The 13099-nt window shown below is 43.5% G+C and overlaps 1 protein-coding gene across 1 annotated transcript in view; it reads left to right on the top strand.

Annotated features, from left to right (window-relative positions):
• The window catches only part of LOC108800739 (adhesion G protein-coupled receptor L3-like), a 185872-nt gene that overhangs the window by 4801 nt on the left and 167972 nt on the right, over window positions 1-13099 (top strand). Inside the window, exon 4 of the mRNA XM_018572729.1 lies at window positions 5939-6124. Within this exon, the coding sequence (XP_018428231.1) occupies window positions 5939-6124 (186 nt within the window). The remainder of the gene's footprint in view (window positions 1-5938; window positions 6125-13099) is intronic.

The following is a 13099-nucleotide window of genomic DNA, read 5'->3' as shown; positions in this document are numbered from 1 at the left end:
CTTTTTCCCCCCTAATAAATATAAAAACTGATAAATGAAAATAATGATTAAATATAAAGAAAGACTGGACTGGGGGTCCTGCGGGGGTCCATACATGTAGTGGAGCCATATAGGCATGTGGATGCGTCCGGGCGCACCGACTCCCTCATCATGGTCTTGATCTGTCAGTACTGACAGTGTGTACTCCGTTTCCATGGGGCGATACTTGGGGGCACGGAGCTCCACCTGACCTTTTAATTTTGCTCAGCAATGGACCAACACAGGAAGTCACACAGGGATCTGGCTCGCTGCGGCCGCACCTAGATGCCATGCCCCCCGGCAACGTCACACATCGATGGGCGTGGAATAGCCGGGGGGTGGATGTGCATATAAGGACAGGGGAGTCAGACATGAAGGGAGAGCCAAAGGATACACATCGAGAGAGACTAGAGACAAACGATACAAACAGGATACAAACAGGATCCAACACTTTGAGACTGAAAAGGTAGCTTTGTTGTTCAACAAGACTGCATATATGGGCACTTGTAAAAAAAGAGCGCTAGATGTGAAACACTTTGTAGTGGTTTAATGGAATGACTATAATCACACAGTTTGAAGTTAGGTTTGATAAATGTGGATAATGACATTGCACAAATAGGAATTTTCATTGAGGTTTGTTCACATCACTGAGATATATCTAAAGTCCTTGTATTAAACTGATTGTCTCTCACCAATCATGACACATGGGAACACTTAAAACAAGGCTAATTGATTTATAAACATCACGTATGTATGTATATACAATATATAATTAAAATCTTAGATAAATAAATTACAAATAAGTAGTCTTGATTTACATACAAATTATACAAAAGTAAATAAATAAATAAGAAGGGTGAAATAAAATAATGTCTTCCATGAGTGAATATGCAACCAGGTGCATGTCGTGCGCAATGTATGCTTTCCTTGAACATGCGTTCGAGGGAGAATACATTTGCACGAGATGTGAGCAAGTTGCTTGTTTGGAAACCCAGATTCTGGATCTAAGCAAGAAACCGGCAACACTTAGGAGCATAACAGTCATGGAAAAAAGTCTCGACATAATGCACCAGGCTGTGGTGGAGGGGGGTGTTGGAGGAGCAGGATCCCGAGGTAGGGAGCTGGGTTACTGTTAGAAGGCGTGGGAGAGGGAAGAGTGCTAGAGGTGTCAGCCCTGATCTGGTTAACCCCAATAAGTTTGCCAAGTTGCATGATGTTGGGGATACTAGTTCAGGAGTGACTCTGCTGGAGCAGGACGGAGATACTACCGGTGCCAAGAGCCACTCCGGACAGACAGCGCGAGTTGAGGGAGCTTAACTAGTGGCTCCGGAGCTGGTGTCAGAAGGAGGGATTTGGTTTCCTGGAGAACTGGGCTGACTTCGCAGTCGGCTACCGGCTCTACAGCAGAGACGGGCTGCACCTTAATGGGGGAGGTACAACATTTCTGGGAGGGAAAATGGTAGAAAGACTAGGAAATGGGGGGGTGGGCTTAAAAATAAAATTACTTAAATCAAATGGAGATAAATTCTTCTTATAAGGAATGTAACAAAAAATGCAAACTAGTAATCCGGGAAGCTAAAATAGAATGCGAAAAGCATATCACCGCAGATAGTAAAAAAAACCCTAAAAAATTCTACCAATATATTAACAGTAAAAAGGTAAGAAAGTAGCAGATAGGCCCAATAAAGGACGAAAACGGGAAGTTACTCATAGGTGACAAGGAGAGGGCCGAGGCGCTTGATAAAACACATAGTTCAACCGATAATATGCCATAATGGTTGACGGAAAGCGGAATAGAACATAGACTTAAAATGCTCAATGCAAATAAAGCAATTGAACCAGATAACCTTCACCCCAAGGTACTTAAGGAATTAAGCCAGGTTATAACAAGACCATTATTCCTATTTTTTAAGGAATCCTTAGTGACTGGTAGGGTACCATGTGATTGGCAGAGGGCCACGGTAGTTCCAATATTCAAAAAGGGGGCAAGATGCCAACCAGGGAACTATAGGCCGGTCAGTCTAACATCGGTAGTTTGTAAACTGTTATAAGGTATAATTAAGGACTAGTTAGCCGAGAAATCGCCGGCCGGGGGAATCCGGATTTGGCCCGAGAAACTCTTGCACTCTTTGTATGTCTCTCAGTCCCCAGGAAACCAACTGTGTCTCAGCATTCGGGTCAACAGGTATCCCTCGCCTGCGGAGGTATCCCACCTCCCCAGCTGAAATATCTATAAGATTCCTGGTTGGGATGACCTCCAGCATCCATTACATATTCCCTTCATACTGTCATTGCAGCTTAGGAACTGATAAAGGGAAGCTGATTGGGCGCTGACAATTCTTAGACGACCCTCAAATTCTTAATCAGATCTGAAAAAAAATAAAAAAAGAATCAGAAAAGTCAGAAACTTTAACCATAATTTGTTTTGCACCATATACAGAACAAATACTGGTTGTATGGTACCTGGAGGGTATTAAGATGTGCAGGCATGATGCAAACTCTCTCAAACATCAGTTTTGTATGGTTCATATTCAGGGACGGATTTCCCACAAGGCCACCAAGGCCCGGCCTTGGGGCGGCAGGGAGTGGAGGGACGGCAGGGGTGTTGGATTCTGGGCGCTCGGCGGGTAAGCATTTTTTCTACATTTAGCCCTGCTTCGGGCAAGCAGGGCTAAAATGTACAGCGGGGCTAAATGTTCTCCCTCCCCTCCGTGGTTTTCAGTGTCGCCTGCTCTTTTGGGGGACCCGGGACCACGGCAAGGTAGCTCAGGATGGAGAGTGAGGAGCGGAGTGGAGAATGTCTGTTCTCTGCTTTGCTCCATGTAAACACTGAGACGGGAGAGGTGCATTTGCAGCCTTCCTATCTCAGCTGTCACAGGAGTTCCAGCTCAGTGCTGTGCTCATACTCCTGTATTAGAGGCAGTGGCGTAACAATCGCCATAGCGACCCAGGCGGCCGTGCACAAGGGGGCCCGGCCAGGCATCCCTCTGATGCCGTGTGTGCCGCCTGGGTCGCTATGGCGTCTCAGGTGCTGGCTGTCACTGACATAGCTCAGCAGCTGCTGTGAAGGAAAACGTTCCCACTCACATTCGCTGCGGAGCTGTGTCAGTGACAGCCAGCAGATGCGGCAGAATAGGCCGGTTACACCGGTGTTCTATCGATAGTCCAAACTTATCGAGTTGTGGGACCGCATGAATTCCGATCCCAGAACTCGATAAGTTCGAACTTTCGATCGATCACCGGCATTTGCAGTAAAGAAGGAGGCGGGGCCCGCCTAACAGCAACCCCGCCTCCTCTCACATCACTGGCCAGCGATCTAAGAGCAGGTGGGGCCAGTGATGTAAGCGGAGGCGGGGCCCGTCGATAGAAGGAGGCGGAGCCTGGGAATGGGGGGGGGGGGGGCGTATTGAGGAACCTGGCCTTGGGGCAGCAGAGAGAGTAAATCCGGCCCTGTTTATATTTATGCCTGTAGAGAACAGCAAAGAGGAGTATTCAGACACTACTGACAGCAACTCAGGTAAAACAATAGTGCCTGTACATTCTTTTCTAATACATCTGATTGCTTTTTCCCTCAAAACACTAGGTTGGTGATAGGTCTGTGCACTCTCATACACAAGATCCTTGCCTATTTGTGGCTATTGTGACAGAAAGCAAGGAATGGTTATAAATGGGAGGTATGTAAGACCTAGCCTTTTAAATTGCATCCCTCTGTTCAGTTAAAAAAAAAAACCCAGGGAAAGCACTAATGATTTAGTTGTGAGATTTATAAATTGTGTTCTGGGTCCCTGGGGTTGGGATAATGGAGATAATTATCCCATTATACCATCAGCTCAGTCCAGGTTTTGTCACTGCAGCTTAGTACTCACAGGTGTAGCCCATGATTGTGGCTGAGTGTTTAAAAGGTCGCCTGACATTATGTGTGAGAGACTGTTACCCAGCTAGGTGATCTGGAGGATTGAAGCCTGCATGGATCTGTTTGTTGCTGAGAATGACATTATTATGAAGAAAGGACGGTATTTCATGACCTGCAGAAATACTTGTTTACTGTGTGCCGTAGAAAATTAATTTTTTGAAAAGTTAAATGGACTGTCTGATGCTGTATTTGCCCTAGAAGACTGTGGTTAAGAATGGTTCCTGTTACACTATCATCACATGTTTTTGCCTAATTGTTTTGTACAGGAATATGTACAGTATATTACCCTTCTGTACTGTTTATCAAAAAAATTAAAGTTTGTATCTATCTATGACTTTGTTCACCTCCATGTTGCTCATATGTACAGAGCCTAGCAATGATATTAGCAGAACTCTGGGAGGACATATAGGGTCTCCAATGCACTTAATACCAAGAAACAGAGGAGTTTTACACAATGATGGGTACAGACAAATGCCTGGTACAGACAGCTGCAGGGCCGGATTAACGACAAGGCCACAGAGCAGAGGGGCTGCACAGATTTGAAGTCGCTCCATGATAAGTAACCCTGCCGCTCCGTGTAAACAGTGAGAGGGGAGAGCAGTCTTCCCCCCTCTCCGCTGTCACAGGAGTTCCAGTGCTGTGCTAGGACTCCTGTATTGGAGGTGACAGGGTCAATAAAGAGAACCTGTCACCTCCAAATGCTATCACACAGGGGCTTGTTAGCTCCTGTGTGATAGCAATAAAGATAAGTGAAAAAATGATTAAAAAATTACTTAAATAAAATTAAGTAAAAAAACAAGAAAATAATTACAAAGAAACAATAACATTATATTAAAAAAATGTTAAGATGACAAGATAAATAAAAATTTTAAGTAAAAAACTAAATAGTGATAAAAAGTTTTTTTTAAAAAGAAAGAAACATTAAAAAAATTCAAACCAACCCTGCCACCCCGCTATTTGGGGATGGGGGGAGGGCGCATTGTGGAACCTGGCCTTGGGGCAGCAGGGAGAGTAAATCTGGTCCTGGACAGCTGGTGTGGGTGACTTTCATTTGGTGTAAAAAGCAGGGTGTCAATCCACAGGGGTGAGTAGTTATAACATTTGCTGAGCACACTGGGTGCATGCCAGTACACCCGAAGTACGTCTTGAAATAATCCTAAAGAATTATTTGTTGTAAATGACGAACAGGCACCTAGTAAGGCATGTTTGTCTAAGCTGTATTGTTTTCAAAAACTTGAAATGGTCATTCTAAATTTAAAAGTGTAGCAGTATTGAACTTGTCATAAGTACTCCCATTCATGCACTACTGGGGAAAAAAACTATGCGAGTCATTGTAGGACTTGTAGCCTCCAGACATGTAAATAATCGGTTTACTGCACCCAGTACATTAAATAAATGTTGAATGTATGTATTTTTATTACATTAATCAGACTATAAGGAAAGATAGGAATTATACAAATAAATGAAGAATCTATGTGAATGAATGTGTTATTGCGTAGATGGTAGGTGTGCGAAACTCGCAACAAAAAGCACCTGTGACCAAAAGGATTCTCCCTTCCCTCACTTCTATTATGGTCAATGTTAACCAATGCAGGTGCAATTTGTACCATGGTGCCACTTTAATTGGTTTGCCTAGTGAGGGAAGGTAGCTAATGGGGGCTGAAGCATGCTTAATATTTCATAGACAGATTTGATGGTCTCATGGAACCAGAATGGGTGTATAATAATAGCAATACTATGCAAATACAAATGAAAGAAAAGAAAATACAATGTGAAATAAAATGAATAATTAGGAATTGGTATCCCTTTAATTCAGAGTTTGCAGTACTAGTAGTTATGTAACTTTTTGGGGCTGAACTGGCAGTAAAAGCTGAATAGTCAAAAAAATACCATAACACTCTTTATTATTATTATTATGATAAGCAATATACATATTTTCAACAAACCTAGAAATCTATTTGCATGTGGATGCAGACATATTTTAATCTAGACCTTTTGTCTTACTAGCTGAAGTCACTAGAAACAGCTGCCAACATTGCGAGGGAGCTTTCAGAACATACAAGAGGCCACCTGAATGCTGGAGACATCACATATTCTGTTCGTGCTATGGATCAGCTTGTGGATCTACTGGATGTTCAGCTAAGAAACTTAACTCCAGGTGGAAAAGACAGTGCAGCACGAAGTTTAAATAAGGTATTGTATTTTTTGGTGTTCAACTTTCCACAGACATGATTATTTGATCATTATTTTCATCAGAGGCCTTGCTAAGATTGTAAAAGACCTGGGACACCCTTGAGTGCACTGAATAGCGAAAAGCTGCAGTGATATCTGTGCCTAGATGAACTGTGCATTTCGATACATTGCGTTGAACAGTGAATGAGGTGTTGTTAAATGGAACTTAAGTGTACTCACTGTATGCACTGCAGAAAAAGGTCACATTCCCACACGTCACAAGCATCATCATTTGCGGAGCTGTACACTGGGTGAATACTTTATAATTCAACGCAATAAACTTTAAGACAAAGGATTGTTTTGAAAAAATAAACTCTTCTATTACATTTACATTTTGTGCTAACATTTTGTCTGAGCCTACCTTAACCCTTTTGCTGCCACCGACATATGGCATAAGGCAGAACACAACTGCTTGCAGCTGGCCATGTCAGTATGTCATACGTCGGTAGCTTTTACCCTTGTGCTATAAGCTTAAGCTCATGGTCACTTTAGCGACCATAAACTTATATTTGTCGTGGGACCAGGGGTGCCCTCTTACCTGGGTGCCCACAGGCACAGCTGGGATTGTAGGGTCCTTCCTGGGGTGATTAGATGCCCAGCGGCGGCTGGTTGCGGGTGCACACACGCACATGTGTGAGTGTATGATGTGCGCGCCCACATGATGTTGCCGTGGCCTATTAGTCACCTCAGGTGCTGATCATCAACGGGGAGGGCCTTGCATGAACACCTCCTTCTCGCCATTCCATTGGCTCCCAGGGGTCTGTACCTCCCTCGTTGCCTTAACAATGCAGGCGTCTGGTCCCTGCTGCGTATAAATTCCAGTCAGAGCCAAGACTTGTTGCTGAGTTATTCTGCCACACCCAAAGCAGCTACAAAGCGTTATCTCCTGTTTCCTTGTTTCCTGCCTTTCCTTTCCCATGATTTGGATCTCCTGGGTATCGACCCCTGGCTTGACTTCCTGTTTATGATACTTGCTGCCTGCCTTGACCTGGACTATACTCTGATGATGCATTCTTGGATTCTCCCATTTTGTACTTTAGCCTGGACTCTGCTTCTGGTATTGCTCCCTGCTATTGGGTTCCACTCCAGCAAACAGGGAAACTCTGCCCCCTCCCCTACAAAATTGTTTCGGAGGGCTTGGCAGCAAAAGGGCAAAAGGTTAAAGTGGACCTTTACCCATATTTTTAAAATAACAACAAACACACCTTTAGAAATGTTTAGTAATGACAATCTACAAACACATAATCCTAGATAATTGCAGGCTTTGAATTCTTTGCATACCTTATTTCTCTTTTCTTCCCCAGACAGTGGTCATGTTTATAAGGGCAGATTACTAGCTCACCTTTTACTTCCTGGATTTCTGGCACATGTGATTAGACAGTAGTGATGGCCTGAGTTCGGTTCGTATTCGAACGTCTGAAAAGTTCGAATTCTAACTCAATGCAAGTCAATGGGGGTAGACCTTTCAGAAACGATTGTCCCCTTTAAGAGTGCTTATATGCAAGTTACAGGACAGGTTAGAGGACAGGAATCAATGGGAAAAAAACACACATACAAAAAAAGTTTTTAACCGCTTGCCGTCCGCCCGTTGTGAAAAAACGGACGGACGGCAGACTCTCATTTGCGGGTTGCCGTCTCCAGATGCGCACGCTAGGGGGTGAAAAAAAATCACCCGTTCTTTACAGCCGTTACCGGCTGTTTCCCATACAACCGATCAGTGGCTCTATAGCCTGCCGATCGGTTGTATGTTGCGATTTTCCCCCCTCCGATCTGTCGAGTGCCGCCGCCTGGAGTGGCACGGGTGGGCGTCAGGAGGTAAGATGGGAGGGAGTTCAGCATTCACGTTTATGCACATATAAACGTAAATATGCGCCAGCGCGCAAAAACGACAATTGCGCTACACACGTTGCATATCGACGCGAACGTCGGAGAGAGAGCAATAATTTTAGGGATATCAATCACTGATTACACTAAAACTGATGAACCGTAAAAGCTTTTAAAGCGTCGCCTATGGCCAATTTTGTGTAATGTCGGTTTTTTGAGGTTTCGCGCTTTTCAGTACAGTGTTGCATGACGGAATAAATGTCAGTCAAAGTACCGCAGCGCTGAATACTGAAAAATGGCCTGGATAGGAAGGGGGTTTAACACCGCAGACTTCAAGTGGTTAAAGGAGCAGTGAATTTTACATCACTTAAAAGGTAAGAATAAAAATGAAAAATTCCTCCAAATATCGTGCCTGGGGGGTTCCCATAAACTGCCTGTGAAGTGGCGGATCTGTACGATGTAGAGAACTGTGCTATAGAGAACTCTGATGCCCAACTCTGTTATAGATTCTCTCTCTTTTCACTCCTGCAACACACTACGTAGGGCTGCGGTGTAAGCAGTACTGAGCCATGATTGGGCAATGTCTTGCACCTGACCTGAGGTCAGGTGCAAGCCTTTACCAATTAGAGCTTCAGAAGGTGCAATGCTTTGTGTGATGTTGCCCCGATTGAACAGAAAGCGAACATCCCACAAAGTTCTTGCTTTCGGCGAACGCTCAAACTAGCTCGACTCGAACATACAGCCCATCCATAATGACTAGGACATGTGACCATGCACATCATCTCAGGAGGAAAATGCATTTCCCTGAGATCTCATGAGATTACAGAAGATATTTCCCAGCAATGCTCTGCTGATGACAAAATAAATCCCAGTGTGCATTGCTTTGGCAAACTGAAGTAATTTTGCCCTTTCAAAGCAGGAAGTAAATGCTCTGCAACTGTAAGTATTTCAAAATCACAGCATTTTACACCTAACATGTCTGTTATTAATTATCATACCTAGAGGTATGCATTGGTAGAATTTGATTTTTGAGTGGAAAGGTCCGCTTTAACTTCATTAAAATAGCTGCCTGCTGCTGGGCATACATTAAGTGCTTTCAAAAACCAAGGGGAAAGTTTTGAAGCATTTTCATTCCAACAATATTGTAATTACCTGACAGACAACAGACTCCAATAATTGAGTATACACTCCCAAAGTTTCCTCAGTTATGATATGTCTGTCAGGAAATATGAATTCTACAACAATAAACCAATAAGCAAAAATTAAATATTTAATACAGACATCAGATAAGCATTACACACTTATTAAAAACATTCCAAATTTGTCTCCCGGACGTGTCCAGAGTGACCAACTTTTTGCTCACACGATGTACCTTCTTAGTACTTTATAACAAGTACCTTCCTTCCTGTCAATAAGTCGCGAGCAACTCCGTACTGCTGTGTTTTACATTGTTCATGCATACATATGTAATGTATGGTTTGTTATTGCTATAATTTATCTTCTGCATAATAAAAATTCAGATGAGAAAAAAAAAAAACATTCCAAATCTGTTTTCAACATTGCTTTTGGAAAACCTCCATATCAATATATGTCTATAATTAGTGCTTTAAAATGGAATATTATCCAAGATGCTTCTAATATCCCATTATATTTCTCATCAGTTTTCTGTGTTATTTTATTGATTCATGCCAGACAGAGCACATTTTTAAGCATATGCTAACAGTCAAGTGTACAAGGGTGAAACAATCCACCTAGATCTATTACTGTATATCCGATTAACCTTCCTCTGTCTGGCAATTTTAATCAAAAGGCCAGATGGAGCTCTCAGCGCAGGTTTCTGTTCTTAAGTGCAATTTGGACAGTGCAGATCACAAAAAAAACACAGCGCCACTTTCATTATCCAATGTACCATGTCATTGCTGCAACCAATCACAACATCACAGAATGTAAACAATGGCTGCGGTTATCTGATTCTCCCTTTCCCTCACACACCAATTGGTGTGTGAGGGAAAATAGAAAACGGCCAGATACTGTCATCCAGTATCAGTGTCAGCCAGAACCATTTCCTGTACAACCTGCAACAATTGCATCCAGTACAGCCAGTACCGGTAACGGAACCATTGCCAGATTATTACCAATGCCAGCCCTTTTGTGGGTGTCTCTACTGCCTGAAGGTGTTCTTTGGATTTCTCTATGCAGCTAGGCGGCAAAAAATTATTTTGTATTTAATATCCTCATATTCAGAAGAAGTAGCAGAATGTGTGTAATTCTAAGTATGCCCAAGCTAAGTGTGAGGAGTATCTTAAATTAACAACTTTGTGGAAAAAAAAGTATTTACTTTTCTCGTTTCCAAATAATTAAAATGTTAAAATATTCACCATGTCACTTAGTAAATTCCTTGAGTTGTCTACTTTTGACTGAGCAGCTGCATCCAAGCCTTACATCACCAAGTGCAATGCAAAGTTTTGGATGCAGTGGTGTAAAGCACACCGCCACGGGACTCAAAGTGTAGACGTGTTCTCTGGAGTGACGAATCACGCTTCTCTGTCTGGCAATCTGATGGACGTGTCTGGGTTTGGTGGTTGCCAGGAGGACGGTACTTGCCGGACTGCATTGTGCCAATTGTAAAGTTTGGTGAAGGGAGGACTATGGTGTGGGGTTGTTTTTCAGGGGTTGGGCTTGGCCCCTTAGTTCAAGTGAAGGGAACTCTTAAAGCATCAGCATACCAAGACATTTTGGACAATTTCATGCTCCCAACTTTGTGGGAACAGTTTGGGGATGGCCCCTTCCTGTTCCAAAATGACTGCGCACCAGTGCACAAAGCAAGGTCCATAAAGACATGGATGAGCGAGTTTGGGGTGGAGGAACTTGACTGGCCTGCACGGAGTCCTGATCTCAACCGCATAGCACACCTTTGGGATGAATTACCCTTAGTTCACACCATAAGCAGTGCGTTCCGGTCCGATTCTGGATAGAACGCACTGGCTCACTTTTTGCCGGGCTGGAGGGGGCGTGGCGGGCCATTGAAGTGAATGGCACCGTATCCACGCCCTCCGGCCGCAATGTGATCACCCGCAGGGATCGCAAGGCACATTGTGCCTGCAGTGCGGTCCGGTGCGATCAAAATGCTGCACCGGAGCCGGCCGCAATGCGAGGCAGTGCATTCCTGCCAGAATCGGACAGGAACGCACTGCTTATGGTGTGAATGCCAGTGTAGTGGCAGGCAAGTGCAGAATGTTACCTCTGTTACATACGGCAGCTCTGCTAGCTGATGTACAGTATCTCTAGGCTAAAAGGCATGACAGAAAGGTTTGTGATGAGAAGCCATATAGGCCCTTAAGTGGGTGGGTTTACTTTAAGTCAGGAGAGGACTAGAACAAGGGTGATGGGCCAAGGGTGATAAACCTGAGGAGGGGGGGGTGGCATGTAACAAACAACCCCTGTGTGGGCAGAACCAGGACCGGATTCCCCACAAGGCCACCAAGGCCCTGGCCTTGGGGCGGCAGGGAGTAGAGGGGCGGCACAGCGTGTCAGTGTTTCCATACAAGCGGTCTGGCAGCTGTAGAGCCGCCCAATCTCTGGTATGTGGGGCAGCTCGGAGCGCCCCCCCTCCGCTGGAGCTGCTGGTCTGGTGCAGGCCCAGAACCGGCACGGCAGCTCTGTGACCATAGATCAGAGGGAGGTCAGTACACAACCTCCCCCTGATCTCCTCCCCGTTCTCTGAATGCAGAAGTGATGTATATTACATCACTTTCGCATTCAGCTGTCACTCTCCGTCTACAGAAGCCAGAGAGAAGCTGGTGAAGCGGATCTCTGCTTTATCAGATTCTTTGGGGGTCCCTAGGTGACATGAGGGGTCTTAGAGACCCCTGATGTTTCCATAAAGAGGAACTGTCACTGTAAATTGGCTCTCACATAGGGGGTTTCTTATCCCCCTATGTGATACCAATAAAGTAAAGTGAAAAGTTTGAAAAAAAAATTAAAGTTCCCCAAATAATTTAAGTCACATTAAAAAAAATTGTTTACAAACTAAAAAGTTTATAATCTGAAACCTCGCGCCACTACTCCAATCAAGTGAAATCTGTGTGGTCAGATATATAGTATAAAATTAATAGTAAAAGCCGCGCTGTGTGAATGAAACTGCAAAAGTGTCAGATATAGTAGATACTGACCTTGAAATAATGTGATACAATGTGTAAAAAGTTCAAAACAAATAAGAAAGCATGTATATAACATGCACCTAAGTGTAAATGCATTGCTACAAAATATCCATAATGAAAAATCAAATACAATGGATGTTAACTGTGAAACAATGTGATGCAATCTACTAAGAATAACTAGAAAAAACGTGTATAACATGCACTTCAGTGAAAATAATAAATGGTTAAAAAATGTCCATGATCCTGGATCTTCAATAGTCAATTAGGAAAATAGAAGATAACACATTGGATGTAAAATAATCTCAGTCTCCTGTGACCATCAACAGAGAAATCTTATGGAATGCACCTCACCTTTAGCAGAGACCCACCAGGGTCTGTATGCGCTGTTGCTCTAATTCAAATCAGGTAGAGGAAGCACCTGATGCCGAACACATTCCAGTGATTTCCTCCTCTCAGGTACAGACTCTCTTGCAGTCTCAGGAGTTGAAAGCAGACAATTCATCCAAATAGCCCATGCATTAAATAAAAAGTGGAGACTCGTAGTGCAGATGGTTTTAAACGGATACTACTCACATATCATAGATAAAAGTAAGGTTTTTAGTAAGCAGCCACAGACACTGTGTGCAATCGCTCAGCTCCTCTACTCCACCCTACGTACATTACGTCAAAGGGCGTGACTTCATCAGACGTGTGGAGACGGGAGCTAGAAATAAATCCTGTAGGTGAATACAACTAGGTGAGTCCCTATATGAACAAATGTGACCTGTCACAAATCGTGAGCTCCCAAATAAGGGGTAAAACCCCCATGTTTAAACAACACAAAGTGAACTGACAACGGGATTGTCATCAGATTACTCATCACATAAACAATTAATATATGTAATCTTAAAACCTATGTGAGAACAAGAATGAGGGTATTGATGAACCCCTTAGGGAGAAAAAAACAACAACT

Source organism: Nanorana parkeri, unplaced genomic scaffold (genome assembly GCF_000935625.1).
Source record: "Nanorana parkeri isolate BGI_ZX_2015 unplaced genomic scaffold, ASM93562v1 scaffold2116, whole genome shotgun sequence".
NCBI classification, from domain to species: Eukaryota; Metazoa; Chordata; class Amphibia; order Anura; family Dicroglossidae; genus Nanorana; species Nanorana parkeri.
This window is presented reverse-complemented; position numbering and strand designations above follow the sequence as displayed.